This window comes from Plectropomus leopardus, chromosome 5 (genome assembly GCF_008729295.1).
Source record: "Plectropomus leopardus isolate mb chromosome 5, YSFRI_Pleo_2.0, whole genome shotgun sequence".
NCBI classification, from domain to species: Eukaryota; Metazoa; Chordata; class Actinopteri; order Perciformes; family Serranidae; genus Plectropomus; species Plectropomus leopardus.
In genome coordinates this window covers 29459415-29476048 of record NC_056467.1, presented here as the reverse complement: position 1 = coordinate 29476048, position 16634 = coordinate 29459415, and the positions used below count along the sequence as shown (strand labels likewise).

The following is a 16634-nucleotide window of genomic DNA, read 5'->3' as shown; positions in this document are numbered from 1 at the left end:
TTTATTACTGACAAATCAACATAATAAAAGGACCATAAGGTCTTTTATTTTGAAAAAAAATAAAAAAATTTAAAAAAAGCGAGTAGCTAATGAAAACTAAAGGGGGCTTCTCACTGATATTTCCAAGTTGCCTGAGTCGTGTCCTCCACCATGGTGGCCAGGAGATGTCTCACATCACCTGAAAGCCTTATTGTGAACCTTCTGCTCACTAACCTGCCAATCTCTTCATCCAGGAGGCCTCATCTATACCCAGGTTGTTCACCACAATCTTCATGATGCTACCCAGCAGCTGGTTAAGGTGCTCGGAGGTGACAGAAGTGCAGAGCTGGCCCTCCTGCTCCGGGAAATTCTCGCGGCCCCTCTCCCACCAGCGTGGGAGGTAGTTACACAGCATGGGCAGGGTGATTTCAATCACATGGGGCATTTCTGTGTAGCGAGCCCCAGACTCTGCCAGGTCATGAATCTCCTTCATCAGGATCTCCAGCTCTGGGATGTCAGGACACAGCTCCTCCACTTGGTTGGGAAGACCCAGAACTGAGGAGGGAGATGAAACAAAAGGTTAGAAAACAACTGGTGACTAACAAATTCTACTAATTTGATAAATTAACGCAAGGGTAGGAAAACAAGGCAAAAAACCCACTGGCTCTCTCTCTGGGAGTCTTGGTGGTGTAAACAGAAAACATGTTGAATTCGTTGAGTACTGGCTCGAGGAAGGCCACTGGCATAGCAGCAGCTAAGTGGGCCAAACACTCCCCCAAAGCTGGTCGCTGTCTGTCATAGGAGAAAAGTACAACCAAATCTTAATTACATTTCAAAGTCAATGCATATTCAATCAATAAACGCATTCATAGACATTTCTTGCCAATGACAAACTCTTGATAACAGAATGTATTGCTATTTATTAACAGCCAATAATCAGAGCTTCTGTTAACAGTAGCATGTGCTTCACGAATGAGGATGGGGGAGAGACTGGATCCTGATCCTGGACAGTTTCAGCATCTCAGTGGTTGTGAAACTTTATTGTTTGAAAAGTAAAAAGAAACTTCAACAATCTGTGACCAGTGTTCTAAATTAGTTTGTTAAAAGTTGTTGTATGTCTAAAATGGTGTCTTCATTATCGAAGATATTTATTTTAAACTGCACTGTCCTGCAGGAAAGGGCTGCACTTGGGGTGAGGTGTGGGGAGGCTCACGTGTTTGTGTTCCTGTGCTGCTCACATAAACACCGAAATGGCTCGACTCAGTCAATAAACCAGTTAAAGACCACTTGGTAAAATTATCATTCCCCATTCACTGTGTGTCACACATACTGAAATGTCATTTATTTTAAAAAATAATAATAAAAACAAAATAATATCCAGATGCCTAAATTGAAAACCAAATACCTATCCAATGAACAAAAACCCAAATAGTCAAATATTTGGGTCCTGCCCTCCTACAAACTTCTGATTTTGGACTAAATACATTGAATAGACTTGATGATCAAAATCCCACATACATGCAAATTGTGTTTGATGTTCATAGATCCAGAGCTCTCTACTCACTTCTCTGCATGTGGAGTCTTCACTGTGCCCAAAGAGTAGATACTGCACATTAAACGATAGCAGGATATCTGCAGGTCGTCCACTGAGGAAGGAGAGAAGAGAGGCATTAGCTTTGATGCTGTCCCTTGTGCCACTGCACCAACAGCCATGGAGGCCAAGAGATGGACCATTTCAATAGAGGCACTCACACATGACGTCATCTCCAAATTGGTGCTGGGCAATGTGGTCAAACAGTGACGTAAGCACTGGCAGCAGGGCTTGTGTGGTGTAGTTGATGTTCTGGGATACACCCTTCACCTACAGGAACACAGACACAAGTACAGGTATCAGCCAGTGACGAAGATTAAAATGCAAAAACAACGCAGTGCGGTGCTATCTCTGACCTGGTTTCGACTGGACACTTTGCCAAGTTTCAGATTCTCAACCATCTTCTCAATGTCATCCGCAGCACTCTCAAAGAACTGGCGCAGGACAGCCTTAACAATCTCAGGGCCTGATTTCATGACAGTCCTTGAAAAGAGGGACACAGACAAAAGATTAAAAAAGGTATATATAATCTCAGACAGCTTGTTTGTATTTTCTTCCTGCCTGCAGTTATACTGGGGTGTGATAAGAATAGATTGTGAAATCACCTGGCATCCAGTGATCTTGAGAGGATGTGCAGACAGTTTACCACTGCACCTGCATCTGTTCCTGAAAACAGCACAACAAAAATGTGATTTCAAAGGTGTCCTACAATACAAATACAACTTTTTAAGAGTTCAATTTATTGTAAAGGCCAGCTTTATTCTTAAAAGAAGACTTCACCCCTCAAAATGACAATTTTTATATCAATTACTCACTGTGTACTGCCTTGAATTCATGAAGAAAACTTTGCATATCAAGACATCTGTTTATGAACTCTCTCACAACTCGTGCAATATATTCCAAGTCTCATTTATCCTGTCATGTGCTCAGTAATTCCCAATCACAGGCATTTTCACTAAAACATTAAGATTTAAAACATATCAGGACAAACAGTCTCATACACGACTGGGTAGTGTGCCTGGGCATGAGTGTGAACTCTGCAAGGGAGCTCATTATCACATTTTAGCAAAAATGCATGTGTTTGTGATGTACTGATCATACAACTGGATAAATTTGCTTTGGATTATACTGCAAAAGTTGTGTGAGAATTTATAAACAGATGTTTTGAAGACCTTTCCTGTTTAATGTGATTTCTGTCCAATTTAATTCATGAAGAATGTTCATTTTTAGATTCTTCGTTCACCGTGAAAGCATGCAAGAAAAACTAAGTTGCCTTCAAGAATTCCAGGTAACACGTGGTGAGTAACTGATATACAAATAATCACCCTGTGGGTGAAATATTTCTTTAATAGGAATGAATCCTACGAGCACTCCATTAAAACAGAAAACAGGACATACAGTTACATCACAGTGTGTTAAAAAACATTACCAAAATCAAACTACATTAAAACCATTCATTTTTACTCATCGCAGACACTATTTACTACATAACTGCAGCAACTTAACTCATAATAATGGAACAGTTGAACCAGATATTGCTATATAGTGCTATATTCCATTAAAATTGATTTCTTAAATGTTATACCATCATGATGCCGTTTGACTGCAGTGGTACATCAGGCACAGCAGTGCAGTTTGACTGTTATGTAGCATATGTCCAGTAACCATGGGTTACATTCAAGTGACTATCTGAGACACATGGTGGTGAAGGGGGAGGAGAATGAGGATAAAGCATATACATATACCCCATATAAGCCAAGCTTGAGTAGCTGTAGCACAATGCTGTCCTACCCGACGAAACTACAAAAATTCATGCTCAAATTACCACTCTGAGTCTAGGCCTTAAAAACAAAAAATACAACTTTATAAAGACATGAGGCCAGATGTATGGTATGAACTATGCATATACACAGAAACCATACAAACGGAATTTCCCCACACATAAAACAGTATTTATAAACGAAGAAAACTCTGTGGAAATGTGCATACTTCACTCATACATCATGCCAGATTTACACTGTTTTCTAGAGATAGCTTCAGGTGATACAGGGAGGACATGAAATATTAGATGATAAACGTCATGTAATATCATCGTTCTTTTTATTTACACGCAAGTCATCAAATCCTCGGGTGAATGATCATTTCATTTTATCCTGAATTGTTAAGCACTTTGTAGTGTAGTTTAAATACGAGCTCTACAAATTAATCATTTAATATCTCTCTGGTGTTTAAAAATGATAACCGAAATGTCACTGCGATGATGGTGAACATATACATACAAGTGATAAAATAACAATATTGGCAGCTTAATAGCCACAGCCGTGCATAATGACAGCTACTCTGTTGTTGGAGAGCCTTGTCGATGCATCACTGTCGGTTAAATTGCACCTTGCTATTATTTTCACTGACAAGTCTAATAAGTGGTGGATGGGCACAAGTATTGATGATGCAAAACAAAGGTTAAGGTGTATTTCTACATCCATTTATGGCTTGTTGTGGGAGTAGAAATGAGGCTCATGTGCCCAAATCCACTATGATTGAGATGTGTCAAACAGAACCTGGTTTCTGAATCTATAAATCTGATGAAAAAAGGTTAATCTACAGAATTGTATGCATCTGGCCTCAGGTTACAGAAAACATCAAAGCCAAGCAGAAGCTGATTGAAAGAGAGAACCATTAGACGAGGAGATCAAGCAAGAAGAAAGAAGGAATTATACAACAGTGATTAGTGTATAAATGGGAAGTTAGAAAGGGAGGGCAAGTAAAAAGATGTGGAGAAAAGAAATTAGACAGGAAAAACAGATACAAAGGGACAAAGATGGTGACAGGGCATAACGCTTTCATGCAGATTCCTTACCAAAGAGAGATACTCTGTGCCTCACCAAAGCAGCCAACTTACAGAAGATACTGAGGTAGGAGGAGAAAAGAGGAAAGGTAGAGGGAGGGAGAACAGTAAGGGGGGAAACAGGGCAGGAAAGATGTTTGAAGTGACACAGAAAGCAAAAGGGAAGTCAAGGAAATTGACTGGATATTGCACAATAGGAGAAATGGAGAGACGTGGAAGAGGGAGAGGACTGACACTGTCTCGCTAAAGTACTAAAGGAAAAGTCAAGAGTTCAAGTCACATAACTCACAGAACTGACCCTGAAAAACCTTCTACCCATGATTTTATGGAGCATACCTTGCAATCATCTCCTTCTCCTTGTTGGAGGAGTGCCCTCCACTACCCAACACTTTAGCGGGAGTAGAGAGGAAGTAAAGGCAGTGGTTCTTGAAGTATTGATTCACCAGCGGCAAAAGGATCTATGAAAAAAAAGAAAATTAATGACAAAAAACCCTCTCTAACATACAACAACATCATGCCATAAAACAGGCCAAAAGACCAATTTTACAGTAAACAAAATTGGAGAACAAAAACCCTTTTTTTTCTTTTTCTTTTTTTGTCACAAATGTTTATTGTTACATAAAACATTCCGGTCCAACAAAAGATTGAGAACTGGTTAGAACTAGGAAATATCTGGCTTTTGTTGGTGAGTTTTTTTTGTGCAATATTTATTACAAGAATCGGTTTCACCATTTATTTTGAGATTTTAAAATGCAGCATAAAAAAAAATCACTCAAAAAATAAAACTTGTTATGTCTGAGCATTTGTAAGAATTTTGAAATACTGATTTCAGACATTTCAATACCAGTTAAAGCCGTACTCGTATATTTATGAATTCAATGCCTTGTAAGACGTTTTAAGGACCCACGGAAGGCCTGATGAAGGGCAGCAGGATCGCATAGAGAGAAGACAGATGAAACGTAAACTGGAGGATCCCTCTCTAAATTACTATTTTATCAAGAATCTTATGTGTGTATATTTAACCACGACTGAATTCCCTGTAGAGGTGATGATCCTGTGACATCTCTCTGCAGGCAGATAAGCAAACAGAGAGCTTAACACAGCATCAGACAGCTCACCTTGGCAAAGAATTTGATCTCTTGTTCATGAGGGGACTTCTCCACTCTACCACTGCTGACCACAGCCTCTGTTGTTGAAAAACAGATGAAAATTAAGTCAACTCTATGTTAACAGGTGCAAGTTGGAGCAAAGTTGTACAAGATTATTCATTAGGATAAACCCCCTGAGATGAACTATCTGGTTTTCAAGGGGGATCCTATTATACATACAAACAACAATGAATAACAAGAAAGAAAACAAAGACTTTAAGGAAATGAAAAGACAAAACCAAAATCAATTAAATTATCAGCCTGGCTGATAATTGGGGCTGATATTTGGCATTTTACTGATTAGCTGTATTGGTGTTTTATTTTAATGATCCCAGATAAAATTTATTAACTATTAAGTGCAAAAAGTGTCAGCATCAGAGAAACTATTACTTTGTAAAACCTCAGGAAGCTATTTTTATGTATTCATATCAATTTAAAGTTTTACTTGACTTTACAAAAAAGTTGCAAGGAACTTGCTGTATGACGTGGAAAGTTTCAGTTTTGATTTAACATCTGAAGGCATTGGAGTCCAAATATCGGTCATTAGTGTCATTAACTACTAATAATCTGTATTGGTATTGACCCGGTCGACTCCGACATAAAATACTGACTTGTTGTGCAAAGGCCTTTAAAAGTTTACAATACATATACAAGCACTGCGCTCATAAGAATCTCAAACCACGGTACCGAGATGAGCGATGAACTCCTGGGCGATGTCCATCCATTTGAGGAGCTTCTGGAGGAAGCCATAAGCAAAACGCTTCTCAATGGAGGAAATGTCCTGCTCCATGTCCTTCAGTCCCCTGAGGATGGAAAGAAGACGGTGTAAAAAAGACAAGAGCAGAGAGAGAGAGAGAGAGAGAGAAATATTAACTGAAAGGAGAGAACATCCTGCTTACCTTGTCACAGCATATCCGTTAAGCTGGAGGAACTTGAGCAGGTCCTGGGCCTTCTCTCTGTCCCTGGCCTTCTCCTTAGCCGTCAGGGTGTCATAAGGCACAAGCAAAGGATGGGTGCCACCACCTAACAGAAGTAATTTTTAGTGTCAACAGACTGGCACATCACTAAAAAGAAACACCTAAGTTGAGGTTGTGTAATGTAAAAACTTGTCCTACCTTTGGCCTGTAGCTCCAACTTCTTCTTCCTGCCCCAGGTGTTGTGATAGTTCTCAGCCAGCTGCTCAGCCATAGACTGCATCAGGGGGTAAAGAAATTAAACAGTCAGGCTCCTGAAAAATGTCTTTGAGACTCAGTGCTGCGGCAAAGAGATTCATACCTGCAGCTCTCTGGACAGGGCCATCCCTGTGATATCTATTGGCTGAGGGCTGTAGCCGTGACTGGGATCATAAGTAGCCTAAAAACAGAAAACACAGAATACAGAGCACTCGTTGAAAGTACGGGTATATGTATCGAATATACTCAATGTATTGCTGCTTGTTCCACCTGCAATATACAAAATAACTGTATCGCAAACATCAAGTATAAATTGTGATGTCGTTTTTATAAGCCATTGTTTTTTGGTTCTCTCGCTCTCTTACAGACACACACAAAGCAGGGCTTTCGCAGAGCTCCAGACTGTGACTATTTAGTCACATTTTGTGACCATGGAGCACTACTGTGATTTGCAATACTATTAATACATGAATTGGAGAGCTGTTAGTTTGTTTCCAGCTTACAGTGAATTAATCATGAAGTTTAATGGGGCTGCGGTAACAGTCTAACTTAATAAGTGGCAGTGGCAGAAGTGAGAGCAGGTGAGGCGTGTGTTTGTATGCAGAGCTCCGTTCGCAACTATTTAGTCACATTTTTTGACCACGGAGCACCTGTGCTACTATCATATTATATATGAACAGGGGAGCTATTTGTTTGTTGCCCGCTCACAGTGAATGAATCCTCACGGTTAAAGGCGGTATCTGTTTAACTGTTTGCAATGCTAATATACAACTCTTCACAGGAAGCTTCAAGTCTACGGCAAAAACACTGATGCACCAAAACCTTTAAATTAAAAGTACCATGGGTCCTGCTTTGATTTATTTAATTATAATATTTTTTTAAATTACTGCAGTTCATTCGATTCATTTTTTTTTTTTTACATTTTTGTAGTTAACATTAGTTTAAAGTAAAGTAAAGTAAAGTTTAAAAATTATTGAGATATATATTGTGTATTGCAATATCACCATAAAGTAATGCAATATTATTTCCAAGTCATATTGCCCAGCCCCAATGAATGTGTGTAACCGAATATGAATATCAGTGGGTCATAACAAGGATGTACTGTAAACAAGTAGGTCTGATTTTTTTCAATGTCTCTTTTTTTGTCTTTAGCGTTAAGCTGAGTTTTACATTATTACATTATTTCCACATTAAATAATCAATTTAAGGTTTGATAATAGGGGTCAAAATAGATGAATGTTGAAAAAAAGTAACTACCGAATCAATCTAGACCAGTAAGAGCTCCATCATTGCATTTGTGGACCCTTATTGTAAGAACCATCCTTTCCAATAAACGCAAAAAAGAAAAACAGCATCGACCATTAATACTGAATGTTTTTTAACCCTTCTTTCTTGTACCTGAGCGGTTTGGGAGATTTTGCGTGTGGCAGCCTTCTTCTCGCCTTCCCCTTCCCCGTCCCTGGCTTTATCCAAGGTCCACTCCCAGGCCAGCATGGCTTTGATGGATTCTTTGATGGGCCAGCGATAAATCTCCTTGTCCTGAGAAACAGAGAGAAGAGGACTTGCACTGTATTTAGAGTGTCTGTAAGGGTCTTTAGCATGTGGAATCAAAGATGAAAAGTCTGTGGCTCAGGAATTCTAGTTTGATCAGATCTGAGGGCACATTGGAGCAAATAAATAAACTAATAATCACATTATCAGGATACAGACTAGACAGCAGGTTAAGAATCATTACCTTTTCAGAAAATGTTTTGTATGGTCGGAGCATCGGGTGAGTCTTAGCATTCTCATCCAACACCTCTCCGTAGGTCCAGTTGTTCTGAATCTGAAATCAATTTAATCATTGCCATAATTATAACAAAGTACTGCCTTCAAATGATAAACAGGGACTTCATTTCTAGTTGATGATTAACATTTTTCATAACTTACCTTTTCAAAGGCCCATTTGTCATGAGTGTGCTCTGCATACTTGTTGATGAAGGCATCCAGCCTCTCTGGGATGATGGTGCTGTGAATAAATCAGCTTATATTAAATATAAAATTATTGATTAAACTACAACATGTCATAATCTTTGAATCTAATATAAAAATTACTTTATTCCCTTTAAGCACTTTGGGTCATATGTTGCCTGTCATATCCTCTTGCAGTTACTGATTTTTTGACATACATTCATGTATGTATAATCATGAGTTCAAAGAGAATGTACGTATTAACGTTTTCTTGTTATATTTCTAGTATCATTGCTTATAAAGATTGTTATTCTCAGTGTCTGACAACATTATGGAAAGGATCCCTACTGAGATAGACCTTTTTGTGAAAGAGTAAGTTTTATTGTGTGTCTGTCAACTATGAATGAAATGTGTTTTACAATGATAAAATTACTGTTTATTTATATGGAGTTGGGTACGCTTGGTGACTGTGATTTTGGGGATGTATAAGGTAAATTAAAAAGGATCTTCCACTTTCATAAAAATGTATGATCCTCACCATAATGTTATCATACACTAAGAATAATAATATAAGCTTGTCAGTGGCAAAAACAAGCCATTTAAGTGAATGAGAATTGTCGGTGCACAAATATCCTCAGTGGGTATATTGCAGCCTTTTTAGCTATTACGTCTGCAGCAGTCTTCTTAATAGGCAACCAATTTCAAACATCGTCTCCGGTTGTCACTTAGACACAAGTAATAGAAAAATAGGGTCCAGGTTGAATAATACGTAAGTAATCCTACATTTTTTTTCCTTCTGTAGGCCACAGTGACCTCTGTTTGTACTGTCTTGTATTTTTCTGCTCACTTGGTGGTTTCCACTGGTTTGGGATCAAAGTTGCCTTCAGCATCCACAGAGGCCTTCTTCTCAGTGTGAGAGGAGTATGACGCATCCACATAGTCAGGCGGGATGGCTCCTGCTATAGCACAAAGGCAGGGCATGGCAATCTTGAAGAGCTCGGCATCAAATTTCTAGAGTTCGGATGATCAGAGAAGCAGTATTAATTAGAACATTTAAACATGTGATTTTAAAAAAGTATTAACACCATGGGTGGACACCAGGAGATTCATCTCTCACCTTGTGCGCCAGAGATTCAAAGATTCCCCAGAAGAGTTTACGGGAGAGATGAAGCTCCTCCTCTGAGGTTACCCCGAAATTAGCCCATCCATTAGGCAAGCAGTAGTATTTCCAACAGCGCTCATAGTGATTGGTTAACAGCTAAAACAATTAAATCACAGAGTCAAATACAAACGAGGACATTTTTTAATAAATAGTAATTGCAAGGAAGCAGTTTCCCTTTAATATCTAGATATAACAACTGTACTAATCATGGTAATGTAATCTATGTGTTGGTAATGCATACATTTCACAGACAAACATGGATTTAATGGATTGTGTGTGAATTTGTTGAATCTGTTGAATTTATTTTTATTTTCAATTCTATTCAATAAACTTTTTGACTGCTAAAAAATTAAAATAATAAAATTAAACAGGCAAACCTTGAGAGGCATCTTTGCATATTCGTTGAGGATGGGCACATCAAATACCAGTCGTCTAAGTAGATGCTGCAGCATGGAGGGTCGGAGGTACCTGTGAATGTCATAAGAATGCTTCATGATGAATATAAATGTTTAAACTGGGATAGTATTTCTTTCATGTACTTTCAGGCCCCTTTATTATTGAGTAATACATCCCAAAAATTTGAAAAATTAAAAAAAAAATCTAAACAGGAGATTTGGATTAGTACTGACTTGCAGAGCGACATGAGGCACTCCTCAATGACGTCCCTCTGAGCCTTGGTGAGGGCTCTGCCGCGGGACAAGCGATAGATGGTGTGGAGCATGGAGTCGATCATGATGGCACGGTGGTCCGTCCCAGCAAACAGTGGGGCACATTTGGTTAGCAGAGGCAGAACAGCTGAACAGAGGTAGCGGTTCAGTGCCAAGGCCATTTCAGTCGTACTGAACGCCACCTATAATCAGAGAGGAAGACAGAAAAAATATTTGTTCAATAGTGCAAAACAAACTGATTTCTAGAGTTGACAAAAACAAAATGTTTTATTGCTTATCTTGTCCTACTCACCGTATCCAGAGAGGCTGCAGCTCTCATGTCAGGCAGGAAGCCAACCTCCAGCACATGGAGCAAGAAGTCCTGGTTGTCGATACCGTACACTCTGTCGAGGAACAGCACCATGGAGGCCTTGTGGTCTGGCACAAAACTGGCTGACATCTTAGGCTCAATAATCTGACTTTCTGTGGTTTGGACAAAAGAAAGCATATATGCAAATGATGCCAAAATATACCCAAATATTGCACATTTACACAGTGTTTCAAAACATGATTCCAACTTAGTATCTAACCTTTGCCATAAGCAGGAATCTGCACGGGCAAGCTGATGACTCCCACCAGGTCCTCTATGGGCACCAGAGACCTCAGGATGGCCCTGATCCTCAGAGCCTCGCCCTTTCCTGCTTGGATCAGCTGTAGATGTGGACAGTTAAGACATACAGTATAAAACTAACCACTGCTCATTAAACCGCATACTGAGCCACTGTACCTGGAGGCTTAAGAGAAATCAATGCTGTGAAAGTCTTTGTACTCACATGCATCTCAGGGGCGCAGCGACCCAGCAGATCGATGAGAGCCGAGTAGAAGGACATGATGGCATTTCCCAGATGAACACGGTTCTCCTCCTGCTGTTCCTCACCACCAAACCTGCCAATCAAGAAAATGTCTATTTTATAACTGTTTGTACCTAGCATAACTTTAAAGGGATAGTTTTTGATATTTTAAAGAAGGGCTATATGAGGTACTCATTCATAGACGGTGTATTATATACAGTAGATGTCACCAGCATGCCCCCAGTTTGGAGAGGCAGGCAGGAGTACTGACACGGATGCTACGCTATGCACTGCTGTGGACGGAGCAGCCACCTAAAAGAAGTCCTACCTAAAAAAAAAAAAAGTTTACGTGTAAATTATATTTAGAATATTTTCACTGTTTCACCTTGCTATCAGAAAGTGATTACAGGGAACTGAAGTCGTTAAATCACTCTCTTCAAAGCCAGACTCCGTTTCTAAAACAGTGATTTAAAATCACTGAACACAGGAGCTGCTGGTCCACCACTGCCTCGATCAGTTAATTTGTTTGTCTTTTTGTGTGATTTTGACATTTAGAAGAGTTAGTTTGGATTCACCAAAGTCACACATTAAGACAAACTAATTAACAGCCCCTGTTTTCAGGGAGCCAAAATTGTCAATGTGGTGGTAAAGTAGTAAAAATATTGTACTCTTAAACTGTTTTAGGTGGGCTTTTTTTTGAAGTGGCTAAATTGCATGTTGTTGCTGCCCCTGTCTGCAGCTTAATATTGCTTACAGACATCATCTGTAGGTAATACATTGACTATAGATAAGTACTCATACAACCTCACTCAAAAAAACAACCCTATCCCTTTTACACAAGAAAAACAAAACACAACAATGTCCATGTATTTATGTATCTAGATTACCTACTGGGCGAGAGAGTGCAGCTTGATCCAGTTTTGTATTTACAAACTTAAACGTGACTTTGTCTGTATGCATAATTTTCAAACCTTCTGCTCCATCACTTACATGAAGCGTCTGTCTTTCTTGACAGTGGGTCCGTCCCTTGCTGGATCCTCTGAGATCTTGATGGCGTCCTCCATGGCGGCCAGCAGACCATTACCACCCTCTCCTCTCAGGGCTGGGCCGAAGCACTCAGGGCGACGAATGAGCAGACGCACCACAACATTGGCGTTCTCCTCCACGCTCTCTCCTGTGAGAAACAGATATGCAAATGTTAGTGACAGTTACTCACACCTTAAAACAAAAAAAAATATTTATTACAAGAGGGTGCTGACCGTTAACAAAGACAGCAAAGCGAAGGAAATCCAGGTATCTCTCTCCTCCACAGGGGTTCCAGCCGATGTCGGGGTAGCCCTTGGAAAGGAGCATTGGACACATCTGCAGCCCACAGCCTGCCAAATATGTCACAACCTACAACACATGTGAGGGACACAATGAGAGATTATAAGATCACAAGCTGCTTGCTGTACACTTTCATTTGTTTTTCTTTCTTGTCATTTTCTTTTTAATTTTCTCAAACCATTTCCAGGTCCTGCTCTTGTAGAGCCAAGGCCAGCTCATTGTTGTCGATGCAAGAAGCAGCAGCCACATCCAGTGGTGTGGACCCACGCATACCTGCAGATGTACAGTAAAATAAGTCTGTATTTGTTTGTTCTATGGCAAAAACAAATGCATCAAAATTTATTTGGTATAATGCACGGAGAAATATTTCTTGATGATAGAGAAGGTTAGAATCTGATCTTTGCGTCTTAACCTGTTTTGAAGTTCAAAATAAACCCAGATAAATCCACTTTTTAAAATAAAAAAGTCATTATGCACTGTCCAGCAAACAGTGTTATAAGTGTCTGACACTGACCCAAGCCGATGCCACTGTTCTGCAGCAGGTAGCTCAGATGGTCGAACATGGAGCGCTGGTTCTGCCGGCTGATACGACAGAAGTAACACAGGAAACGACAACAATTTGTCACCATTTGGGGGAATCGAATCTCCTGGAGAGAAAAGGTGAAAAGATAAATTATGCCTGGGCTGCAACAATTAAATAATTGTCCAATAAGTCCTTAAAATAGATTCTTGGCCTGAATAAGATAAACTTAAAAAAAATAAAAATCATCAGTTACCTTCGAGTCTCCTCCTCCGCCCAACACATTGACCATCACCTCCATGACAGTCTCATGCATACCCAGAGCTCTCATCAGATTGGGATGTTGGTAGAACACCTTGTTGTTCATGATGTTCCTAAAATAATTACAAAAAGATTCAGATTTATGTTACATTTACTTTAATTTAAGTTCTGATGGCCCATTGGAAAACAATATTAGATGGAGATTTTAGAGCAGCTCAAAATGTCACAGAGGCAGGCATATTACACAAAAATATATTACTGAGGCCAACATTTAAAAAATACTACCAAAATATCCATCTTTATTAGATCTACAGATGCCCTATGGGTACATATCATCTCGTCCCACACTGACCCGATGCTCTGGATCATGAGCCGCTCCTCCTCTGGGCCCATCTGGACGATGAGCAGCGAACGAATCTGTCCCAAACACTCGAGCAGGTCCATGGTGTCCTGAACAGACACGGCATTGATGGCGTAGGCTTTGGGCAGCGCTCGGATCAGCTCGCCGAGGCCGTCATACTGCCTGTGGAGCAGGCTGAACATCAGACGCACCAGCTCAGGGTTCTGAATGAACGACTCCTGGGCCCAGTGGATCATGGTGTGGGAGATCAGCTCCTGCAGCGTGCCTTGGTAAAGATGTTACAAAGACAGTGAGTATGTCTTATGAGATTGCTATGCATTCTGTCATAGATAATTATTATTTTATACTATTGAATCATTTAAACGTAATCATGAGTAATTGTATGAATGCATAAGTCATCCATGGTCATGTTTCAGAGGCCTCAGAGTCCCTCGCTGTCTGCATGCAGACCACAATACTGTGAGAGTAAGACCTTGCAGAGGTTTAGATTACATTGATAGGCACAGCTGTGTGACGTGTGAAATTTACTATTTAAAGATGAGTGATTCTTCTGTCACTTTAAGTTTTTGGCATGTCTCTGTCCATGCATATGTGTAGTGCCAAAAGCTTCTCTGATCAGATTTGTGTAATAAATATATATTCAAGTAAGGACTACTAATTACTTCTACTATACAATCATTACTTATAACAAATACTTATTCATTCAATGATTTTGTGTTATTATTCATCGAGTTTACTTTATCATTAATCAAAGTGAAGACCAAGAGTACAAGATTTTCTGCAACACATTTATAAAGGCTGATTTTGCTTCATTTGGACTAAGGTTGCCAATTAATCGAGTCCTTTAAAAATCATTTGGGTCATTTGGGACAAGTCATTTGGCTGTTACGCTTACTGGGTTTTAGCTCTTCCTCGGCCTCTGGTCTCTCCTCCTCCTCCTTCTTCTTGCGCAAGCTCTTGATTTTTTCGACCAGACTGATGAGTCTGCCCCTCAGTGAGGAGTCCACTTCTTCCTCCTCTGCCTCCTCCTCAATATGTATACCTGTGTGTAAACTTGGAAAATCAGCAAGCAGCAAGAGTAATTCACACTTGCAGAGTAAAAACACACAGGATCTTTAAAGAGCTTCTCACCACAGTGAAGCAGAATGTCATTATGGAACTCTGCCAGAGTGTCCCGCACCTCCTCAGGCACTGGACAGGTCTCATCCTCTGGACTGTGTTTAAAATTAGTCAGCAACAGAACCTTAAAGAGAAACCCAGTGAGACAAACCCATCAGCTCCTTTTGGCTGTTTTGCTTCCCCTTGTTTTACATTATTTACATATAATTCCTGAGGTTTGTTCAGGTCTTTTGCAATACAGAATGTACTTTTGTTGTTCTTCTTTTCTCTTCTCATCAGATCAAAAAACAATCTTTTGGGTATCAGCCCATCTCAATGTCAGCATCAGTACCTAATGGCACCTTTATTCTGTGCTTAATTTTCTCTGTAATAACAAAACTGTAATTTGCTGCAGAGGTGACATAGTAGACTAAAAAACAGTTCTTGGATTGCTGGGAAGCCCATGGAGCGACTTTGAAGCTCTGTGGCTGGTTTCAAGGCTTTCGGGCATTTCGCGGCACTGACACGTCTTGTCTAAAACAGTAGTTCTCATTCAGATGTGCTCTCAGATACTGACATTTGAAACCGATGCCTTTAAAAGTAGTGAACAATGTTTGGTACCAAACCCTAGTTAGCGTGGGAGGAACATTATCCAAATCAAATACATATTCAAATCTCAGAAAAAACATATGAGATTATGCGGAAGAAAGTTTCTGACTAAAAAAAATAAATAAGTACCTGGTCCTGTGGTGGTGAACGGAACTCGCGGGTCTTGCGTGCAGTCTCAGCAGCTGACATGGTGAAGGCTCTCATTAACTGGTTGTATCGAATGCGTTGGTTCTTTTGAATATCGTTGACAAACGTGTCTGAATATGCCACAATGGCCTCCACTCTGTGTCGCAGCTCGCAGTCGCAGAAGTACTGCAGAAGTGTGCACATCTGAGAAAGGTAAATAAAACAGAAATAAGAGTTTAAATGTGTGCAAATTAAATAAAAATAAAAATTTAGATATTTTAAGGATATGAACACTGATGTGCAGATGAATGCAGATACATAGCAGAGTGTTTAAATTAAGAAAATAATGACCTGCAGTTTGACAGACTCTGGGAGCTTCATCTGGAGTAATCCCTCTTCAGGACCCTCCTCCTCCTCTTTCTCTTCTGCCTCCACTGCCTCTGCCTCCTTCTCCTCCTCCGCATTTTCCCCATCTACCTTTCCTTCTTTAGCCTCTCCCTCCTCTTTCTCCTCCTCTTCTCCTTCCTCCTTGGGCTCAGCTGCTTCCTCCTTATCCTCCCCTCCCTCTAATTCTTTCAGCTCCTCTTCTTCCTCTTCACCGACCCCTTCGTCCTCCAACTCGGCTTCAGCCTCCTCTGCTTCCTCCTCCTCCTTTGCCTCCTCATCTTCTCCCTCAGCAGCTCCATCCTCCTCAGCTTTCTCCTCCTCCTCCTCCTCCTTTCCACTGAAAACATTTGGGTCGATCATCTTGAGGATGTGCTTGGTGTCCTCGTCGTTGAAGATGCCCATAATGAGCAGCGTACTGATCAGCTTCAGGATTGGGACAAAGTGGAACTCGACACTGCCTCCTACCGGATCCCTCATAGCCTGGCTACCATCCAGCACAGCCTCTGTTAACATGCTGATCGCCCTGGTCTTCAGCTCCTGAGGAGGAATGATAAAAATGAGCAAAAGGCAACTAAAAATTTCATCTTTACAATGAGAATTT

General features: G+C 40.2%; 1 protein-coding gene across 1 annotated transcript in view; it reads right to left on the bottom strand.

Moving 5' to 3' along the window:
* Nucleotides 1–16634, bottom strand: part of ryr1b (ryanodine receptor 1b (skeletal)) — a 95801-nt gene that overhangs the window by 35627 nt on the left and 43540 nt on the right. The window contains 33 exon segments of the mRNA XM_042486394.1: nt 214–534; nt 641–771; nt 1544–1625; nt 1732–1840; nt 1927–2053; nt 2176–2236; nt 4428–4477; nt 4752–4873; nt 5534–5601; nt 6251–6366; nt 6463–6586; nt 6679–6754; nt 6839–6916; nt 8134–8274; nt 8471–8560; nt 8665–8743; nt 9533–9696; nt 9803–9943; nt 10225–10315; nt 10477–10697; nt 10808–10977; nt 11085–11205; nt 11328–11439; nt 12336–12519; nt 12605–12740; nt 12850–12944; nt 13186–13318; nt 13448–13565; nt 13805–14078; nt 14709–14855; nt 14945–15056; nt 15650–15850; nt 15998–16570. Coding sequence (XP_042342328.1) covers nt 214–534; nt 641–771; nt 1544–1625; nt 1732–1840; nt 1927–2053; nt 2176–2236; nt 4428–4477; nt 4752–4873; nt 5534–5601; nt 6251–6366; nt 6463–6586; nt 6679–6754; nt 6839–6916; nt 8134–8274; nt 8471–8560; nt 8665–8743; nt 9533–9696; nt 9803–9943; nt 10225–10315; nt 10477–10697; nt 10808–10977; nt 11085–11205; nt 11328–11439; nt 12336–12519; nt 12605–12740; nt 12850–12944; nt 13186–13318; nt 13448–13565; nt 13805–14078; nt 14709–14855; nt 14945–15056; nt 15650–15850; nt 15998–16570 — 4768 coding nt within the window.